The following is a 23,103-nucleotide window of genomic DNA, read 5'->3' as shown; positions in this document are numbered from 1 at the left end:
GGTGAGGACATGGAAGTCTTGCCTGTTAGCAATCTGGCTGGCACGCATGACTGAGTTTATGTTACGCTGCATTTCCCGTGACCCTCGCATTCTCCAAATTTTGGGTGACAGTCATTATTGGTTCGTGACACTTCTCCTGAGGCGCACAGGTCTACTAAAATAGGGCAGTACCAGAAGGCCCTTGTTGCGGAATTATTAAAAAAATTCCCATCTGAAAACGCTGGCGGCAGAAGTCACGGTTCGTTGGACAACCAAGGAGTCCAGGCGAGAGAGACACAACTCCAATTCAGCAGAGGCAGGGGAACATCTGTCAAAGTTCTGGGACGGTTTTCTTAGACCCTCCTATCTTACAGGCCCTGAGGCGCGGGGTACTCTCACAAGGAGTGCAAAATTTGGGAAGATGGTGAGGGAGTACCTTGCCGACCGTACCAACGTCCTCCTTGATTCCTCTGTGCCTTTATAATTACTGGGTATCCAAGCTGGACACGTGGAATGAACTGGCTCTCTACACCTTGGAGGTCCTGGCCTGCCCTGCCGCTAGCGTTTTATCAGAGAGGGTTTTTAGTGCCGCCGGTGGAATTATAACTAATAGGTGCATCCGCCTGTCAACTGAAAATGCTGACAGGCTGACTCTTCTAAAAATTAACAAGGGCTGGATTGGGCCAGACTTCTCCACACCACTGAATGATAGCAGCGTAACATAAACTCAAATCCAGTGTCTTTTTTTGGGAGGTCTAACTCTATTTCCATGCACCTCTGTCTTCATACCCAGACATGGGTATAAGCTTCCTCATTTTGTCTATTTGCTCTTGTCCTCCTCCTTCTCCTCATCCTCCATCACCATATCATTCACCACCATATCTACCATATCACCTCCTCTACGTGTCTTGCAAGGGGCATTGGAATGCCTCCAAATTTTTGGCAGCTTTTGCATTCACTGTATAGGCAAACACTATGGGAGACCCACTTCCTAATAATGGGAACATTGTAGAGGTCAGAGAGCCTCCTAAAAACATCTCTTCCAAGGGGTATTGGGTTGCCTCCAAATTCTTGGCCGCCACTGCATACTCAATAACAGTTTAAGAGACCCACTTGTTAATAATGGGAGCAACAAAGCATAGCCGGCTGATGGCTCTCTAACAATAGCGAGGGCCGACTGCTGGCCCTTTAAGAATAGTAAAGGCCGCCTGATGGCCCTATAAAAATAGGTTTTGTGACTTTCAGAGTCCCTCCTTCAGAAATGAAACAGGATGTGTCTGATGATGTGTCGCATACCACATGGCCAGATAAGGTTGTAAAATGTTAAAATGACATTTTCCGGTGAATACATTTGTCTTGGTTGAAAGCAATGCAAAAGTGCAAAAACACATCAAAAACACTACGTGTGAACATAGCCCAAGCTGTTGAGGAGCAATTTTGTTTTTGCTTATTTATTTTGCCTTATATACAAGTCATTATCCTGGAAAGGATGTTCCTTAACATATTTCCCAGGAAAATCCATTTTGGTTTCGTTTTTGTATGTTTTATTGTGAGTCCGTAAAAGTGGCGTAATACTCTGACCACGTTGTCGACAGCAGTGACCTGGGAGTCAGAAATGCTTCCAGGGGGTCTTCCCCATGCTGTTCACATGTCATTTGAGCACTGTTCCCATTGATTTGGGCAATTTTTAGGCCCTCTGCAGACTGCCGGGGGGAGCCGCCTGAAAAATGCTCGAGTTTCCCATAGACTTACATTGGGCTCGTTGCTCGGGTAAAGCACCCGAGTATTCCAGTGTGCTCGACTCGAACAACGAGCACCCGAGCATTTTCATGCTCGCTCATCACTAGTTATAATATATTTCCTGTAGACATTAAACCTGCAAGGAATGCTGGGAGATTTCAGCTCTGAAGTCTGCAGAATTGCAAATGCAGCTCTAGAATATGGTGATGTTGATTATATCTGTGTGTTGTAGAATGGTGTCCTAAGATGACTGATCCCTTATAATGACCTGTAATGTCCAGACCATAATACATTACCAGTTTGTTGTCATATCCTCCCAGTGACATCTATTCTGGAAGCGCCGAGAGGATGAGTTATGATTTTTCTCTTCGCCATCTTCTATCTACAGGCACGTGAGGCAGAGACGTACTGTACATCCGCAGTATTTATATCCCCATTCACTGAAGAAAACTGCGTCCTCACAGTAGCATCAATGCTGTGTAATATAGAGAACAAGAGCCACCAGAGCTGACAGCCAGAATCCCAGGAGTCCATACTTATAAGAACGACACTGATCTAAGTCCTATGGATAAGCGACACTGCGTTGATAAAGGGGTTGTCCTCTTCTGAGCACCATTTCACAGTGATTTTGTGTATACATTACTTATCCTGTATTGATCCTGAGTTACATCCCGTATTATACTCCAGAGCTGCACTCACTATTCTGCTATTGGAGTCACTGTGTACATACATTACATTACTGATCCTGTACTGATCCTGAGTTACATCCTGTATTATACTCCAGAGCTGCACTCACTATTCTGCTGGTGCAGTCACTGTGTACATATACATTATGTATCCTGTACTGCTCCTGATATGTATCCTGTATAGGAGCTGAGATAAGCGCTTACTGGTTTATATAACAAGTTTACTGTAATTAATAGCAAATGGCAGAACTGTGAATACAGCTCTGAAGTATATTATAGGATGTAGTTGGGTAATCCCCTAGAAGTGAAGTCCTTGACTTGTCCTCTATTCTCAGCGGTAAGCTTGGTATTGTGTGAGGATGGGTTTAGCCCCCATTCTGTCGGCTGCGGCTCATCCTTCCCTGGTCCCAGGTTCTGTACAGTGATGCCGCCCTCGCTGCTGCTGCTCCAGGTGTGTCTGAGGTTGGATCTGCCCACAGTATATTCTCCATACAGTACACAGCTATTTCCATACTGTACGGTGCGGCAGACATGAGCATATGGCTGCTCGGATGGGTCCAGTCCTCCAGCACTGGGTATGATCTGCTGCCCATTAACCCTTTCTGCTATGCCGGTGTAGCGTAGCACAGCCCATGCACAGCCCCCACCCTCTCCAGGGGTTGCAATGCTTCCTCGGCTCAGGCTGTCAGTGCATCTCTGCTTTTGCGGCTGCATCTGCTTTGTCTGCCGAGGGGGGTGATCCCTGGTCCTCTAACATGCCTGGCACCATCTCACCCTAATGTAAGGATTAGCAGCAGGGAGGGGGGCAGAGAGCGGCTGACGGCTCCCTCATGGGGGCGGCAGTGTTGTGATTTTGTGCATCTCCCAGCAAACTTCCAGTCACCACTTCATCCTCCTCTTCTCTGTTTGTAGGCTTGCACCTGACAAGAGTGGGGTCATCCTAGACATCAGCACCCTGAAAATGAATGAGCTGGAGACCGAGGTCCCTCCGCTGCCTCCAAGATACAGATTCAGGGACCTTCTGCTTGGAGACCAGACCTTCCAGAATGATGACAGGTAAGGTTGGAAAACTGTAGGATGAGAGCTGACTGTAGCGGCAGTCCATGGTGCTGAACCTCCCAGAAAGGAGGGTGATCGGTAAAAGGGGTTCTGTGTGTAACTCTGTTTAGGTTGTCCATGGCGCCGAACCTCTACTGCACCTCCTAGAAGGCTGACCAGTAAGAGGGGGTCTTTTGTGTAACTATTTGGGAGCTATACATGGTGCCAAACCTCTACTGCACCTCCTAGAGGGGTGACTGGTAAGAGGGAATCTTGTGTGTAACTATATGGGAGCTATACATGGTGCCAAACCTCTGCTGCACCTCCTAGAAGGCTGACTGGTAAGAGGGGGTCTTGTAGAGACTATATGGGAGCTATACATGGTGCCATCCTCTACTGCACCTCTTAGACGGGTGACCGGTTAGAGGGGGTTTTGTATGATACTATATGGGAGTCATCCATGTTGGGATTCCGAAGCTGCACCTCCTAGAAGGGTGACCAATAAAAGGAGGTCGTGTATGAGACTATATGGGAGCTATCCATGGTGCCAAACCTCTGATGCACCTCTTAGAAAGGGGTGATTAAGTTAGTGGGGGTTTTGTATCTGACAATATGGAAGCTATCCATGGTGTCGAACCTTTACTGCACCTCCTAGAAGGGTGACCGGTAAAAGGGGGTCTTCTATGTGACTATATTGGAGTTGCCCATGGTGCTAATCCTCTGCTGCACCTCCTAGAAAGGGATGACAAGTAAGACTGGGTCCAGTATGTGACTATATTGGAGATATCCATAGTGCGGGTCCTCTACTGCACCACCCAGAAGGGGTGACTGGTAAGAGGGGGTCTTGTATGTATATTACCTCCCACAAGGGGGTGATCGGTAAAAGGGGTTTCGTGTGTAACTGTTCAGGTTGTCCATGGTGTCGAACCTCTACTGTACCTCCTAGAAGGGTGACCTGTAAGAAAGGGTCTTGTATGTGACTATATTGAAGCTATCCATGGCGCTGATCCTCTACTGCATTTCCCAAAAGGGGGTGATAAGTTAGGGGTGTCTTGTATATGACTATATTGGAGTTGCCCATGGTGCTAATCATTTTTTGCACCTCTTAGAAGTTGGTGTCAAGTTTGAAGGTGTCCTTTATGTGAGTATAATGGAGATATCCACAGTGCTGATCCTATCCTAGAAGGGGTGACCAGTAAGAGGGGATCTTATATGTATCTATGTGGGAGCTATCAACAGTGCTGCACTTCCTAGAAAGGGGTGACTGGTGGTAAGAGGGGGTCTTGTACTTGACTTTATTATAGTTGTCCATGGTGCTGATCCTCTCCTGCACTTCTCAAAAAAGGTGAAAAGTTAGAATGAGTCTTGTATATGACTATATTAGAGTTGTCCATGGTGCTGATCCACTACTGCGTCTCCCAATAGGGGGTGACCTGTAAGAGGGGGTCTTGTTGGGTTTGGTGGAGGTTGAGCACCCTGGACAGCTCCTTCAGCCCTGCATACAGCAGTCTTGCACACATCCGCTTTATTGATTTTCTTGGGACTTCGCTATCTCACCACTCACCAGTCGTGACATTGAGATTGTAATAGGGGGACTTTAGAGATTTTGGGATCTCCTTGTCAGAAACTGAAGGCACGTAATGCAGGAAGAATCATCTCGACCTTATTGTTTTACCAATCAGTGGGGGGAATGGATCACCGATGACTTGTCTCTGTGAAGGCTTTTAAAAGTGAACCATCCCTTTAAGGGAGTGCAATCGTAGGTGGAGATAGAAGCATTGATGAGTCTGAAGATTCCCTTGTCTTTGTCCCTCATGTTTTCTGGTGCGACGCGAGGTCACAGCAGAATACTGTGTCTGCGGCGTCTGGTACAATGGAGTCAATTCTCCAGACAGTAACGTAGCAGATGATTGGCCTCCGCACCGCTGTAACTATCAATTAGAGTGTAATGAATAGTGCAGATCTCCGGTGAGGAGCTGCGTACAACGCTCATGGGGGTCTGGATCTGCATCAACCAAGGACAGGGATCAATAGCATTCGCATACGTAAGCGTTTATTAGACTCCAATACCCCCCAAGCACCCCGGGGCCAAATAATAAAACTTATCTGCTCAGGATTTTACTTATTAGAGCAGCAGTTAAATGCTCTTGGAACCATAGAAAACCATTATGGATATGTTCCCCACAGTAATATCCTATTTTCCTACTGAAATTACTATGGAAGGAAAAGCCGTCCGACATATAGATGAGTAGGCGGTCATGTGGGCTCCTGTACTCCAGCTTTTTTGACGTTTTCATTGGAGGGCCACATGTTTTATGACCAACTCTTCTGATAAAAATTGTCAATCACAGTAATACTGAATCGTGATGCTGGCTGGGTCAGTGAGTTGGCAGATGGGTGAGAATAGGTAGATGAATGGGAACATGGTGGACAGGTGATTAAATTGGTTGGTGGCTTGCCAAAAATGGATGAATAGATGGAAAGGTTGGTGGGTTAATGGATTGATATGTGGGTGGTGAAATAGGTTGGTTGGTGCATGGGTAGATGGGTTAGTGAGTAGATGAGTGGGACAATCGGTTGTTGGTTGGATGGGTGGATAGGTTGGCAATGGGTGAATGCGTGAAATGGTTGGAAATAAAATGATGGGAAATATAGTGGAAGAAGCTGGGTGAAAAGGTTGGGTAGATTGATGGATGAATAGGTTGATAGATCAGTGAATACGTTAGTTGGTAGATAGATGGATGAATAGGTTGATAGTAGATGGGTGAATAAGTTGATAGATATGTGGATGAAGAGGTAAATAAATTGGTGAATAGATTGGCAGTGGGTGAATAGGTTGGTTAGAAGTTGAATAATAAGGATGGTTGGTAGGTGGGTGAATAAGTTGGTTGGTAGAAAGTGGGTAATAAATTTGGGTAGGTTGATGGATGAATAAGTTGATAGGTGGGTCAGTGAATAAGTTACTCACCCACAGGTCTAGCAACTAACTTATTCACTGACCTACCTATCAACTTATTCATTCATCAACCTACCCAATCTTATTATCCGCCTTCTACTAACCAACCGATTCACCCACTTCCAATCTATTCACCTACACATTTACCTATTCACCCACACATCTACCAATCAACCAACCAACTACTAACCTATTAACCCATCTATCTACTATGAACATATTCAACCACCCATCTAGCAACTATGTTCATAGTAGATAGATAGGTGAATAGGTTAGTAGTTGGTTGGTTGATTGGTAGATGTGTGGGTGAATAGGTAAATGTGTAGATGAATAGATTGGCAGTTGGTGAATCGGTTGGTTAGTAGAAGGTGGATAATGAGGTTGTTGATGGGTAGGTCAGTGAATAAGTTAGTTGCCAGACAGGTGGGTAAATAGGTTGATAGTAAATAGATGAGTAAATAGGTTAGTAGCAGAAAGTGGTTGATAAGGTTGGTGAGTGGATAGGTTGATTGGTAGGTGGATGAATAAATTAGATGGTAGATGAATGGGTGAATAGGTATATGGGCAGATGAATAGATTGGCCGTGGGAGAATCGATTGGTTGGTAGAAGGTGGGTGATAAGTTTAGGTAGGCAGATGGATGAATAGGTTGATAGGTAGGTCAATGAATAAGTTTGTTGCTAGACTATAGTGCTGTTGATAGTAGATGGGTGAATAGGTTAGTTGGTTGGTAGAAGTTGGTTGATGAGGTTGGTGGATGAATAGATTGCTTGTTAGGTGGGTGAATAGATTAGATGGTAGATGCATGGGTGAATAGGTATATGGGCAGATGAATAGATTGGCAGTGAGAGAATTGGTTGGTTAGTAGAAGGTGTGTGATGAGGTTAGTAGAGGGTGGGTGAGGAGGTTTAGTAGGTTGGTGTATAAGTTAGTTGGTAGACTTCTGGGTGAATAGATTGGTGGGTATGGGATGGATTGAGAGGCTTGTGGGTAGATGAATGGATTAATATATTGGTGGGTAGTTGGCTAATTGGGTTCAGTGGGTGGTTGAGAGTGGATGGGTAGATGGGTCTGTGATTAGGGATCAGTCCGGTGGGTGCTTATACTTTGAGATATAAGTAGAGCAGGGCAGATGTCATCCAAGACTTCTTGCTTCCTCGCCTGGAGACGTCTCATACTCTGATTTCCGCAGAGCTGCTAGTAAACACAATATCATGCAGCTGGTTTTTTTTTGCCTGAAGTCTCCTGAGATGTCCACAGTATTTGAATAAACACTTAGAAGTTCTTATGTCTTCTGGTGATGAGTCCGGAGAAGTCTCTGGAGACACTTTCCATGGTTCTACAGAGAGTGCGATTACAATTACTGAGATCCACCGGGCTGCGATCAAACATCCAATTATCGGGATGGCAGAGCCTCCGATCCCCTGCCTGTAACAGGAATGTGTCTAATGAGTGTTTCATGTCTCCCTCCTCTAATGTGCCTCTTCCTACACCTCTGTCCATTAGTTCATCCTGATCCTCCTGATTCATAAATATAATTGTAGACCTGCGAGGACACATAAAGGTGCATCAGACATTTGCCAAATAAAGTAAAGCAGGGTGGCAGGGTCCAAGTACTGTATGTATCACTGTATAATTGGCTAATTACCCCTAAGGGGGCTGTAGTGGAATGTGGCAGCGGTCGTGATCGCGAAATTCTGGGAGCAGTGATTATACTGGTGATTTGTGACAGATAAATGTGCCATGAATCCATTAAGTTCCTATTAATGCTGCTGCTCCCTCCATCATTTCCTGCGCTTGTAATTGATTATTACGGTACAGCGTGGTATGGCGTTATTTTTAACCTTCCCAGGTAGTAATAGTAGTGATGTTTGCACAGGCAACATTAGCCGCAGGTACTATGACCACAGAGTAAACACTGAGATGTGGCCATTATCTCTGCAGACAGGTGTTTGATATCCGTCCTGTTATTGTCAGATCATTTCATGACAGCTGAGACCTAGAGGGCAAAGCCATGAAATATCGCTTTATTACGGATGTGTTATTACAGTCAGCTGATCACACTTGTTCCCGTGACTCCACAGGGTCAAAGCAACTTAAAGGAATCCTACAGGCACAGCTTGCACACTGCATTACACCTATCACTGGCACCGAGGGGGAGGTTCCCTCTGCTAGTTCCACCCCCGCGGAACCTGCACGAGGCATAACACAGTACCGCAGCGGGGTGGCCCATCGCTTTGAAAGATTATTAAAAGGAATGACTGAACTGAAGGGCGACCCCTGTCTGTGTGCCGCCTTTATAAGAATATAGAGTCATGAGTAGTGTTGAGCGATACCTTCCGATATCAGGAAATATCGGATCGGATTGGATCGGGCCGATACTCAAAAAGTATCGGATATCGCCGATTCCGATACCGGAAACCAATGCAAGTCAATGGGACACAAATATCGGAATGAAAATAAACCCTTTCTTTCCTTGTAGGTTAATTCTACATGAAGGAAAACAACTAACAATAATGTAGAATATATTGGGGGAGGTGGTTGCCCAAATCGATGGGAACAGTGCTCACAGTGAAACATGAAAAGCCGGCAATTCAGCAGCGGCATACACCGGTACCCGACAATTTAGAACAGAAAGAATAGAGCTTCACACATAGATTAGATAGATAGAAACATGTCAGTCACATATATATGAAGTACAGTGACAGTGTTGCTTACTGTACTTGTCATTTAGTGTAAAGGATTTATTTAAAAAAATAGTGTTTTCATGCACCGTCTCTTTAAAAAAGCCGGCCGGCAATTCAGCTGCGGTACCCGACAATTTATAACAGAAAGATAGAGCATCACACATAGATTAGATACATAGAAACATGTCAGTCACATATATAAGAAGTACAGTGACAGTGTTGGTTACTGTACTTGTCATTTAGTGTTAAAATAAAGGATTTATTAAAAAAAAAATTGGCGTGGGGTTCCCCGTAATTTTAGTCTCTAGCGGAGGTTAAGCAGACAGCTGGGGCAGATGTTTGAAGCCTGGGAAGGGAGTAATACCTACGGAGCTTCCCAGGCTACTAATATCAGCCCCCAGCTGAATACCTAGCCTTTACTAGCTATTAAAATGGGGGACCCCCCCAAAGAAATGACGTGGGGTCCCCCCTATTTTAATAGCTAGCAAAGGCTAGGCAGACAGCTGGGGCTGATATTAATAGCCCAGGAAGGGTGCCATGAATATTGGCCCCCTGCCAGGCTAGAAACACCAGCCATCAGCCGCCCCAGAAATGGCGCATCCATAGGATGCGCCAATTCTGGCACTTAGCCTCGCTCTTCCCACTGCCCTGTAGCGGTGGCAGTGGGGTAATAGGGCTGGGGTTGATGTCAGCTTATAATGCCAGCTGACATCAAGCCCAGGTTAGTAATGGAGAGGCGTCTATAAGACACCCCCATTACTAACCCCATAGTCAAAGTTAAAAAAAACACAACACCCAGAAAAAAATCCTTTAATTGAAATAAACACACAATTCTTTATTGTTCTAAATTAAACCATACTTACCATCACGCCCATTCCAGCTGAAGCCAACGATCTCCTGCAATAAAAGAAAAATAATAAAGCAACATCATCCTTACCTTTCCATGGTTCCCAGGACAGCTTCAGCTCTGCTACATCGAGATGACAGGCTGGACCGCAGCAGAACGCTGCCATCCAGCCTGTCATCCCGCAGACACTGAGAAGCGCAGGCATGCTTGCGCTCCTCAGTGTCAGGCTGTGACGGCATGCAGATGAGCCGAGGTCATGTCCAATGAACTCGGCTCACCTCACGCACGTCACTGACAGCGTGGGAAAATTCTCCTGCATTCAGCGCTTCAGCGTGAGAATTTTCCCACGCTGTCAGTGACGTCCCACGCTGTCCAATGAACTCAGCTCACCTCATGCACGTCACTGACAGCGTGGGAGAATTCTCACGCTGAAGCGCTGAGTGCAGGAGAATTTTCCCACGCTGTCAGTGACGTGCATGAGGTTAGCCGAGTTCATTGGACATGAACTCGGCTCATCTGGATGCCGTCACAGCGAGACACTGAGGAGCGCAAGCATGCCTGCGCTTCTCAGTGTCTGCGGCATGGCAAGCTGGATGGCAGCTTTCTGCTGCGATCCAGCCTGTCATGTCAATGTAGCAGAGCTGAAGCTGTCGTGGGAACCATGGAAAGGTAAGGATGATGTTGCTTTATTATTTTTCTTTTATTGCAGGAGATCGTTGGCTTCAGCTGGAATGGGCGTGATGGTAAGTATGGTTTAATTTAGAACAATAAAGAATTGTGTGTTTATTTCAATTAAAGGACTTTTTTTCTGGGTGTTGTGTTTTTTTTAAATACTTTACTAGAAATTCATGTCTAATATTGGCGTGACCCCATGAATTTCGGGCTTAGGGCCAGCTGATAATGCCAAGCTGGCCCTAACCCCTTCATTACCCAGTGAGCCACCGCACCAGGGCCCTGGATGAGCTGGGTACAGCGCCAGAAGATGGCGCTTCTATGAACGCGCCATTTTCCGGGGTGGCTGCGGACTGCAATTTGCAGCGGGGGGGGGGGGGGGGGGCAGAAAGCTTGGGCCTCCCTGCGCTGCGGATTCCAGCCCCCAGCTGCCTAGTTGTACCTGGCTGGACACAAAAATAGGGCGAAGCCCCACGTATTTTTTTTTTTTTTTAATTATTTCATGAAATTCATGAAATAATTAAGAAAAAAAGGGCTTCCCTATATTGTTGTGTCCGGCCAGGTACAAATAGGCAGCTGGTGGTTGGGGGCAGCCTGTTCCTGCCTGCTGTACCTGACTGGACACAAATATAGTGCGAAGCCCCACGTCAATTTTTTTTTAATTATTTCATGAATTTCCTGAAATAATGAAAAAAAAATTGACGTGGGGCTTCGCCCTATTTTTGTGTCCAGGCAGGTACAACTAGGCAGCTGGGGGCTGGAATCTGCAGCGCAGGGAGGCCCAAGCTTTCTGCCCCCCCCCCCCAGCTGCAAATTGCAGTCCGCAGCCACCCCGGAAAATGGCGCGTTCATAGAAGCGCCATCTTCTGGCGCTGTATCCAGCTCATCCAGGGGCCTGGTGCGGTGCCTCACTGGGTAATAAAGGGGTTAGGGCCAGCTTGGTATTATCAGCTGGCCCTAAGCCCGAAATTCATGGGGTCACGCCAATATTAGACATGACCGTCATGAATTTCTAGTAAAGTATTTAAAAAAACACAACACCCAGAAAAAAGTCCTTTAATTGAAATAAAGACACAATTCTTTATTGTTCTAAATTAAACCATACTTACCATCACGCCCATTCCAGCTGAAGCCAACGATCTCCTGCAATAAAAGAAAAATAATAAAGCAACCTCATCCTTACCTTTCCATGGTTCCCACGACAGCTTCAGCTCTGCTACATTCACATGACAGGCTGGATCGCTGCAGAAAGCTGCCATCCAGCCTGTCATCCCGCAGACACTGAGAAGAGCAGGCTTGCTTGCGCTCCTCAGTGTCTGGCTGTGACGGCATCCAGATGAGCCGAGTTCATGTCCAGTGAACTCAGCTCACCTCATGCACGTCACTGACAGCGTGGGAGAATTCTCCTGCACTCAGCGCTTCAGCAGGAGAATTTTCCCACACTGCCAGTGACATGCATGAGGTGAGCTGAGTTCACTGGACATGAACTCGGCTCATCTGGATGCCGTCACAGCGAGACACTGAGGAGCGCAAGTATGCCTGCTCTTCTCAGTGTCTGCGGCATGGCAAGCTGGATGGCAGCTTTCTGCTGCGGTCCAGCCTGTCATGTGAATGTAGCAGAGCTGAAGCTGTCGTGGGAACCATGGAAAGGTAAGGATGATGTTGCTTTATTATTTTTCTTTTATTGCAGGAGATCGTTGGCTTCAGCTGGAATGGGCGTGATGGTAAGTATGGTTTAATTTAGAACAATAAAGAATTGTGTCTTTATTTCAATTAAAGGACTTTATTCTGGGTGTTGTGTTTTTTTTTAACTTTGACTATGGGGTTAGTAATGGGGGTGTCTTATAGACGCCTCTCCATTACTAACCTGGGCTTGATGTCAGCTGGCATTCTAAGCTGACATCAACCCCAGCCCTATTACCCCACTGCCACCGCTACAGGGCAGTGGGAAGAGCGAGGCTAAGTGCCAGAACTGGCGTATCCCATGGATGCGCCATTTCTGGGGCGGCTGACGGCTGGTGTTTCTAGCCAGGGAGGGGGCCAATATTCATGGCACCCTTCCTGAGCTATTAATATCAGCCCCCAGCTGTCTGCCTAACCTTTGCTAGCTATTAAAATAGGGGGGACCCCACGTCATTTTTTTGGGGGGGTCCCCCATTTTAATAGCTAGTAAAGGCTAGGTATTCAGCTGGGGGCTGATATTAGTAGCCTGGGAAGCTCCGTGGGTATTACCCCCTTCCCAGGCTTCAAACATCTGCCCCAGCCGTCTGCTTAACCCCCGCTAGAGACTAAAATTACGGGGAACCCCACGCCAATTTTTTTTTAAATAAATCCTTTATTTTAACACTAAATGACAAGTACAGTAACCAACACTGTCACTGTACTTCATATATATGTGACTGCAGGGCCGGCGTCAGCACCCGGCGCACCCGGGCAAATGCCGGGGCCCTGAGCAGGCAGAGGGGCCCACTGGCGGTCGCGCACCCCGCTGGACTATGGGCGGAGGAGAGCGGTGTCAGCGCCCGCCCTTCTCCGCCGCTTGCTCAGGGCCCCGGCAGCCCGATACTTACCTCTCCCCGTGCCTCCGCAGATCCGCTGTCTTCCTGCTCTGCGCTCCCTGTGACGTCTCAGGTCAGAGGGCGCGGTGACGTCTTTACACCGCGCCCTCCCCTGAGCCGTCACAGGGAGCGCAGAGCGGGAAGACGCCGACAACGCTGGAGTTCGGAGCTGAGCAGCGAGCAGCGGGCAGCGGGCAGCGGCAGCAGGTGAGGAGAAGGGAGGTGAGTATTTGATTTTTTTTTTTTTAATGTATGGAGGCATGGGGCATTATAAAGAGGGGGGGGGGCAGCCTGCATGGGGCATTATATAGAGGGGGGGGGCAGCCTGCATGGGGCATTATATAGAGGGGGGGGGGCAGCCTGCATGGGGCATTATATAGAGGGGGGGGCAGCCTGCACGGGGCATTATATAGAGGGGGGGGCAGCCTGCATGGGGCATTATATAGAGGGGGGGGACAGCCTGCATGGGGCATTATATAGAGGGGGGGGGACATCCTGCATGGGGCATTATATAGAGGGGGGGCAGGCTGCATGGGGCATTATATAGAGGGGGGGGGGCATCCTGCATGGGGCATTATATAGAGGGGGGGGGGACATCCTGCATGGGGCATTATATAGAGGGGGGGGGACATCCTGCATGGGGCATTATATAGAGGGGGGGGGGACATCCTGCATGGGGCATTATATAGAGGGGGGGGACAGCCTGCATGGGGCATTATATAGAGGGGGGGGCAGCCTGCATGGGGCATTATATAGAGGGGGGGGGGACATCCTGCATGGGGCATTATATAGAGGGGGGGGGGACATCCTGCATGGGGCATTATATAGAGGGGGGGCAGCCTGCATGGGGCATTATATAGAGGGGGGGGACAGCCTGCATGGGGCATTATATAGAGGGGGGGGCATCCTGCATGGGGCATTATATAGAGGGGGGTGACATGCTGCATGGGGCATTATATAGAGGGGGGGGGACATCCTGCATGGGGCATTATAAAGAGAAGGGGGGGCATCCTGCATGGGGCATTATAAAGGGGGGGGGACATCCTGCATGGGGCATTATAAAGGGGGGGGGGACATCCTGCATGGGGCATTATAAAGAGAAGGGGGGGGCATCCTGCATGGGGCATTATAAAGAGAAGGGGGGGGCATCCTGCATGGGGCATTATAAAGGGGGGGCAGCCTGCATAGTGCATTATGTGGGGGGGAACAGCCTGCATGGAGCATTATAAGGGGGGGCAGCCTGTATGGGGCATTATGTGGGGGGTAACAGCCTGCATGGAGCATTAAAAGGGAGGGGCCTGTATGGGGCATTATGTGGGGGGTAACAGCCTGCATGGAGCATTAAAAGGGGGGGGGGCCTGTATGGGGCATTATGTGGGGGGTAACAGCCTGCATGGAGCATTATAAGGGGGGGACAGCCTGTATGGGGCATTATGTGGGGGGTAACAGCCTGCATGCAGCATTATATGGGGGCCAGTATCCTGTATGGAGAGTTATAAGGGGACCGGTATCCTGTATGGAGCGTTATAAGGGGACCGGTATCCTGTATGGAGCGTTATATGGGGGCCAGTATCCTGTATGGAGTTTTATAAGGGGACCAGTATCCTGTATGGAGCGTTATATGGGGGCCAGTATCCTGTATGGAGCTTTATAAGGGGACCAGTATCCTGTATGGAGCGTTATATGGGGGCCAGTATTCTGTGTGGAGCGTTATATGGGGGCCAGTATCCTGTATGAAGCGTTATATGAGGGCCAGTATTCCGTATGGAGCCTTATATGGGGGCCAGTATTCTGTGTGGAGCGATTCACCGGTTTCTGAGCTATTGTGGAATTTACAATAGATATCACTCATGTAATGTAAGAAGTGAAATCTTTGCATTGTACTATATATATATATATATATATATATATATATATATATATATATATATATATTTCTCCGCTGTATCTCTGCATCATGAATCGTGGTATGTGTTAAAGGGGCCCACTGAGACTCTTTCGCCCGGGGCCCAGAAAAACCTGGAGCCGGCCCTGTGTGACTGACATGTTTCTATCTATCTAATCTATGTGTGAAGCTCTATTCTGTCTGTTATAAATTGTCGGGTACAGATGCTGAATTGCCGGCCGGCTTTCTTAAAGAGACGGTGCATGAAAACACTGTTATTTTTTAAAATAAATCCTTTACACTAAATGACAAGTACAGTAAGCAACACTGTCCCTGTACTTCTTATATATGTGACTGACATGTTTTTATCTATCTAATCTATGTGTGATGCTCTATTCTTTCTATTCTAAATTGTCGGGTACCGGTGTATGCCGCTGATGAATTGTCGGCCGGCTTTTTTTAAGAGACGGTGCACGAAAACACTATTGTTTTTTTTTAATAAATCCTTTAACACTAAATGACAAGTACAGTAAGCTGAGCGCTGCCATCCAGCTTGTCATCCTTCAGAGACACTGCAGAGCGCAGGCATTATGGGAACTTCCGATTCCGGTATTCGATATTGTAAAAGTATCGGAACTCAGTATCGGAACTCCGATACCGTGAATATCGGTCGATACTCGATATTTCAGTATCGGAATGCTCAACACTAGTCATGAGATAAAGTACACCTCTTTGAATTTCAAGGTTTAACGTACCGGGACATAAAAAAATCGGACACTTAGAAGGACTTAAAATCAATAAATACAACTTCAAATAAAGAACGACACAAATGACACCGTATCATTATTTATTTACCAAAATTGAGGCCAAAACGCAGAATAGGTGGGTGCAAAATTAAGTACACCCCATGAATCGATAGCTTATACAGCCACCAAAAGAAGCAATAACGTGAAATAATAATTTTCTGTTTGTCTTTATCGGGGTCTTGCGTTGTTCTGGAGGAATTTTGGTTAACTTTTCTTATCACGCTGCTTAAGTTCCTTGATGATTGTGGGCCGTTGTTTCTGCACCGATCTCTTAAGGTCGTGCCACAGCTTTTCCATTGGGTTGAGGTCTAGACTGTGAAGGGCTATTGCAACATCTTGATTCTTTTCTTTTCCAGCCATTTCCATGTAGACTTGTGGTTTTGCTTGGGATCCTTGTCCTTTTACATGACTTCGGAGGAGATCATGGTTGACTCACTGACTGCAGAGGTGCCCAGGTTTTGTGGCTGCAAAACAAGCCCAAATCATCCCCCTCCATCTCCGTGCTGGACAGTTGGTATGAGGTGTTTGTGCTGATTATGCTGTCATGAACTTCAACAGTTAGGCTAACTAGGGCCTTTAGAGTCTGAGCTTTAGCTCTTGGCTGGTTGTTGTTTTTTTTTTGCAATTTATCTGAGTATTGTACGGTCTGACTTTGGGGTGAATTTGCTGGGTTGTTCAGTTCTGGGAAGATTGTCAATTGTCTCAAATGTTTTCCACTTGGGTTTTTTTCTGGGCCTTACCATAATTACATCCAATGAGTTTGAGAATTGTTCATCCTGCACCTCTAGATTCATGATTAAAGCTGGCCATATACATTAGCTTAATGTCATCTGAGCTTCACCATGTAATGCGGATGTGCCGGGTTGTTTGAAAATTGCTCCAAGAGAGTTGACTCTGGTGGGCTGGCATTCACCCCTAATGGGGGGCAGACTTTGACTGTGGTTTACTGCCGACATTGAGGTGGCAGCCCAGGTGACCCCTGTGGGCGCTGTAATATCAGTTGTCCCCTAGCTTTCCCAAGAAGTGGATATAATTGAGCATTTACTGGTGATGGCGACCCCGGAGCAGGAAGCGCTGCAGGCATCTCGCTTGTCTTCTCTGTGCAGATAGTGGGAAGACGGTGACATCTTTGTTACGGTCACAGTTTTATGAGGTAATTTACTGTAATCAGCGGATAAACCACAGCCACTTCTCTCTGCGTAAAAGCCACAGAAGGGGATTAGTGGCGGGTAATGGAATCAAACACATCTGCATGTAATCACAGGGACAGGGACGTCCCTCGTATCAGTGCCGGCATATATGAGATACTCTGGGTCTGTAAATATTATACACATTATTCTCCCCTGAGTGCCCCCTCTGGTAGTAGTGCCCATGACTGCTCCCTCCAGTAATAATGATCCCAGAGTGTCCCCTCTGGTAGTAGTGCCCCCCGAGTGCTCCTTCCAGTAATAATCCCAGAGTGTTCCTCTGGTAGTAGTGCTCCCTCCAGTAATAATGATCCCAGTGTGTCCCTCTGGTAGTAGTGCTCCCTCCAGTAATAATGATCCCAGAGTGTCCCCTCTGGTAGTAGTGCCCCCCGAGTGCTCCCTTCTATAGTAATGGTCCCTGAGAGCTCCCTCCAGTAATAATGATCCCAGAGTGTCCCCCTGGTAGTACTGCTCCCTCCAGTAATAATGATCCCAGAGTGTCCCCTCTGGTAGTAGTTCCCCCCGAGTGCTCCCTCCAGTAATAATGATCCCAGTGTGTCCCTCTGGTAGTAGTGCTCCCTCCAGTAATAATGATCCCAGAGTGTCCCCTCTGGTAGTAGTGCCCCCCGAGTGCTCCCTTCTATAGTAATGGTCCCTGAGAGCTCCCTCCAGTAATAATGATCCCAGAGTGTCCCCCTGGTAGTACTGCTCCCTCCAGTAATAATGATCCCAGAGTGTCCCCTCTGGTAGTAGTGCCCCCCGAGTGCTCCCTTCTATAGTAATGGTCCCTGACAGCTTCCTGTAGTAATAATGATCCCAGAGTGTCCCCTCTGGTAGTAGTTCCCCCCGAGTGCTCCCTCCAGTAATAATGATCCCAGTGTGTCCCTCTGGTAGTAGTGCTCCCTCCAGTAATAATGATCCCAGAGTGTCCCCTCTGGTAGTAGTGCCCCCCGAGTGCTCCCTCCTATAATAATGGTCCCTGAGAGCTCCCTCCAGTAATAATGATCCCAGAGTGTCCCCTCTGTTAGTAGTGCTCCCTCCAGTAATAATGATCCCAGAGTGTCCCCTCTGGTAATAGTGCCCTTGAGTGCTCCCTCCAGTAATAGTGATCCCAGAGTGTCCCTTCCAGTAGTAGTGCTCCCTCCAGTAATGATTCCAGAGTGCTCCCTCCGGTAGTAGTGCCCCCCGAGTGCTCCCTCCTATAATAATGATCCCTGAGTGCTGCCTCCAGTAATAATGATCCCAGAGTGTCCCTTCTGGTAGTACTGCTCCCTCCAGTAATAATGATCCCAGAGTGTCCCCTCTGGTAATAGTGCCCTCGAGTGCTCCCTCCAGTAATAATGATCCCAGAGTGTCCCTTCCGGTAGTAGTGCCCCCCGAGTGCTCCCTCCTATAATAATGATCCCTGAGTGCTGCCTCCAGTAATAATGATCCCAGAGTGTCCCCCTGGTAGTACTGCTCCCTCCAGTAATAATGATCCCAGAGTGTCCCCTCTGGTAATAGTGCCCTTGAGTGCTCCCTCCAGTAATAATGATCCCAGAGTATCCCCTCCGGTAGTAGTGCTCCCTCCAGTAATAAGGATCCCAGAGTGCTCCCTCCGGTAGTAGTGCCTCCCGATTGCTCCCTCCTATAATAATGATCCCTGAGTGCTGCCTCCAGTAATAATGATCCCAGAGTGTCCCCCTGGTAGTAGTGCCCCCCCTATTGCTCCCTCCAGTACAATAAATAAAGCTTACACGCACAATTTGAGTCCTCTTTGCACAAGAGCAGGCCGTGTGCAGGCGGCACAAAGTGATGATATGATTGTGCCGGGCTGCTGACATCTTGTGGGCTGTAGGCCTATAATGCATAGTATTGGGGCAGGCGGCCAGTGCTATGCTGACGCAAGAAGCCAGAGAGCGAAGCCCCAGATCTTTGGCGCAAATGACGCCCCTGGTTGGCAGAATATCAAATGTTCTATATCCCGTGAATCCTATATCCGAGGACTTATGTGCCATACAAACCGGCCTGGTGCTCATGATCTCCTAGAGAGGTGGTGCCACCGCTCAGGTTGGCCTCTTCCTGCCATCACCTTTACCAGGGGTGCAGCAACATAATCATGGGACCCCTGCACAATTAAGACTACATTAGTTTTTTACATCCGTCTTTCATGTGAAGATAAAGCTGCACCAAGATCTGAGATAACAGGAGCAGAAAATATCCCTGATTATCTCTGTGCACAAAACAATCTATTACAGAGACTTATGTGATCTTTGCTCGTAGCCGGAGAACAGCAGAGAAAGCTCGGCTGCGTGTGGGCACAGAGGGGTGGAAGCCGCTGTCAGAACCCTCTGGTGGCGTCTTATCTGCCCTGACAACGAAAGGATCGGGCATGTTGAAATCCAGCTGCCTGATCCTTCTCTCCACAAAATTTGGAGCCGGAAGGGTGCCATGAACTATAGATAATGAGCCAGCCATAGGTTCAGCCCAATATTAATCACCCGAGTGATCACAGCCATCACAAATGAACCCTAATTTGGCTTTTGTTGACCCCCGCACCATCGTCTGAGCTTAGTTTCTAGCCGGGGTATAACATATGAACTATACTGTGTCTGAGCCCCTCTCAGAGGGACAAACTGAGGGGCTCCTGGTAAATCCTGACCTGACCTGGGTTCAAATCACACCAAGGACAACATCTGCAAGGAGTTTGTATGTTCTCCCTGTGTTTGTGTGGGTTTCCTCCGGGTTCTCCGGTTTCCTCCCACACTCCAAAGACATCTGATCCGGTCCGTGCCCAGGGAGTCAGACTAAGTGGCGCTGTATTAGCGGTAGATGTTGGACGACTACGCCACCCGTTGAGTACAGCTAAGGAGCTGCTGCTGCAGGACAGACCGCTGAGGCCGGTGGTAGGATTGTGCAGCGTGATAGTATAACCCCCAACGGGAGGGGTATGGCCTCAGGGCAGCCGACGTGGATGATGGGGGTAGCAGGAACCACTCGGAGACGGTACGGTGTAGTTCAGGGTCTTTACTGGTGACAAAGATAGACCCTCCCGGAGTACTGGCTAGCGATTGGGGCCTGGTCAGTCCTTGAGCAGATGGGATCTCCCCTGGCCAGGCGGAGTTGTAGGCCTCCCAAACTGACTGTACTCTTCTGGCTACCTTGCTAGAGGCGGGTATAAGTAGCCCACGTTCCTGAGTGTACCGTGTGGTGCTCACCCGTATGGCCGGTGACTCGGGGCCTTCTAGTAGCTTCCGCTCCACGACGGCGGTGCTGGTCCCACGCGTGTGACCCTGCCTTCGAGTTTCTGGGCCAGAGGACCTGCAATCCCCTGCCGGTCGGTTTCTGCTGCTGGATAGGAGTTAGTCCCCACAGCCTCGGACTCCGGGTCCGGTGATAACTTCTCAGTCAGGGCGAGCTCTGCAGCTGCCAGCCCCTGACTCCTTGTAGCACTGCTCCCACAGAGCTCCTGATGTCCTTTTCCTATATCTGCTTCTCTGTCTCTACTTCTTCTCTACTCACTAACCCTGCCTCAGCCCTAGGTTTATATAGGGGAAGTTCTTCCCCTCCCAAGACTGGGCAGGAGGTGTGGCATGCATAGGATCCCTGACCAAGAGACCTCCCACCTGCTCTCAGACGTAATATCTCTATCACTGTGGCAACCAGACCCCTGGGGTGTCACACATCCTGATAGGGAATGTAGACTGTGAGCCCCGATGGGGACAGTGCCCATAATGTCTGTAAAGCGCTGTGGAATATGATGGCGCTATATAAAAATAAGGATTATTTGTATTATTTTATTTACTAATATTATTGTGCATTTTAGCTTAGTTTTTTTCTCTTAAAGATTGAAATTGTTGTTGCTGCTGTTATAATTATGCATTATTTATTCCCCAGTACAATCCTTTGCCATTTTTGTGTCTTTTCTATTTTTTTTTTTTTAGCTTTACCGGGGGAAATCCTCATCCCCCTATCTCCTCCCCTCCTTCTCTATCTCCTCCGTGGTTCGCGCTCAGGGCCAGCCTATAGCTAAGGGATTTGGGAGACTGAGTCAAATATAAATACGCTGCGTTCCGACCTTATGGGAATTTGTCATCTGCCCCTAAAATGTCCTGCTGTCACTTCTTATTTCTTACACCCCGGGATACACACAGCAGTGACACCCACACATAATAACACGAGATATCCTGCAGCTACAATACTGTGTGTGTGTATATGTAATGACCGGGGGTCCGAGAGAGATCCAGTGAGTCACAAGCTGAGACAGAGACAGAAATAAACAACACTTTCTTTACTAAAACAGGGATTAGACTAAAATTCAGTATTGCATGAATCAGTCTCAGGTTCTACCTGGGACACTGTCTCTACTAACTACACACAATCAGCAAAAGCTGAAATCCATGTGCCAATCTCAAGGTTTCCAGCTTATGTGAATTATTCTAGTGATCTGGAACAATTTTACAAAACACAAAGTCAGTCTAGTGACCACTATTAACAATAATAATGCATGAAACTATATCAATTGCTCTTATACCCTTATTATCAGGATACCCGGGTATCTTAAAGTTATGGTACCGTTAACCTCAGATGCAGTCTATCACAGGCCTGTGAATCAGGGTGGCTGCAGCTAGTCCCGGAAAACTTTGGCGCCAAAACAAAAACAAAGTTCATAAAAACAGCAAAAATTCCTTGTGTTGTCGGCCGATGCCGAGCCCACACGCCGGGGACTTTAGTCCTGTAGCCTCAGATTAAGGTCTGGGAAGATCTCGTCACAAAGGCTTGTCAATATCCTCAGTAGAAATGGCACCAGAAACCTTCTTTCCTCCCGAAGTCTCTCACTCTCATCCAGTACACCAACCATGTGCTCCGTCACAGAAATGGATTCCTCAGTCCCTTCCTTTATCACTCGACACGTGACTCCTTCAGCACAAAGTCTCTAATCCACTCAGCATGGACTTCCACAAAACTCCACAGAGCCACACAGCTTTCCCCAGCTCAGCACTTGTTCTTAAATAGAGAAAGGGGTAAACAGACTCCACAGGGAAGCGTGTAAAGACAGCGTCTTCTTGCAGTTCCGTTCTCACAGACCACAGACTTCCTGTCTAGCCTCTCACACCTCAGACACTCTTAGAACACACAGAGTTTCTTGCACTGCCCCTCCTCTGAGCTCAGCCAGACAAAAGTCACAGGGTCCTAGTGCTCTCCTGCTGTTATCACATTTCACACTCGCACATTATATATATATATATATACACAGTACAGGCCAAAAGTTTGGACACACCTTCTCATATAAAGATTTTTCTGTATTTTCATGACTTTGAAAATTGTACATTCACACTGAAGGCATCAAAACTATGAATTAACACATGTGGAATTATATACTTAACAAAAAAGTGTGAAGCAACTGAAAATATGTCTTATATTCTAGGTTCTTCAAAGTAGCCACCTTTTGCTGTGATGACTGCTTTGCACACTCTTGGCATTCTCTTGATGAGCTTCAAGAGGTAGTCACCGGAAATGGTCTTCCAACAATCTTGAAGGAGTTCCCAGAGATGCTTAGCACTTGTTGGCCCTTTTGCTTTCACTCTGCGGCCCAACTCACCCCAAACCATCTGGATTGGGTTCAGGTCTGGTGACTGTGGAGGCCGGGTCATCTGGCGTAGCACCCCATCACTCTCCTTCTTCGTCAAATAGCCCTTAAACAGCCTGGAGGTGTGTTTGGGGTCATTGTCCTGTTGAAAACTAAATGATGGTCCAACTAAACGCAAACCGGATGGAATAGCATGCCGCTGCAAGATGCTGTGGTAGCCATGCTGGTTCAGTATGCCTTCAATTTTGAATAAATCCCCAACAGTGTCACCAGCAAAGCACCCCCACACCATCACACCTCCTCCTCCATGCTTCACAGTGGGAACCAGGCATGTAGAGTCCATCCGTTCACCTTTTCTGCGTCGTACAAAGACACCGTGGTTGGATCCAAAGATCTCAAATTTGGACTCATCAGACCAAAGCACAGATTTCCACTGGTCTAATGTCCATTCCTTGTGTTATTTAGCCCAAACAAGTCTCTTCTGCTTGTTGCCT

At 47.6% G+C, this 23,103-nt stretch overlaps 1 protein-coding gene across 5 annotated transcripts in view; it reads left to right on the top strand.

Annotated features, from left to right (window-relative positions):
• Positions 1 to 23,103, top strand: part of KCNT1 (potassium sodium-activated channel subfamily T member 1) — a 324,143-nt gene that overhangs the window by 49,851 nt on the left and 251,189 nt on the right. For 3 of the 5 annotated variants that reach the window (XM_073640228.1, XM_073640229.1, XM_073640231.1), the window contains exon 2: positions 3,318 to 3,461. In XM_073640228.1, the coding sequence (XP_073496329.1) occupies positions 3,318 to 3,461 (144 nt within the window). Of the gene's footprint in view, positions 1 to 2,889; positions 2,981 to 3,045; positions 3,186 to 3,317; positions 3,462 to 23,103 lie in introns of those variants that run through there. The other 2 variants (XM_073640233.1, XM_073640235.1) reach the window with 2 other exon arrangements.

The sequence above is a fragment of the Phyllobates terribilis genome, unplaced genomic scaffold, assembly GCF_046119375.1.
Source record: "Phyllobates terribilis strain yellow unplaced genomic scaffold, ASM4611937v1 Scaffold_7__3_contigs__length_470593459, whole genome shotgun sequence".
Classification (NCBI taxonomy): domain Eukaryota; kingdom Metazoa; phylum Chordata; class Amphibia; order Anura; family Dendrobatidae; genus Phyllobates; species Phyllobates terribilis.
The sequence above is the reverse complement of the archived record's forward strand: the minus strand, read 5'-3'. Positions and strand labels throughout refer to the sequence as shown.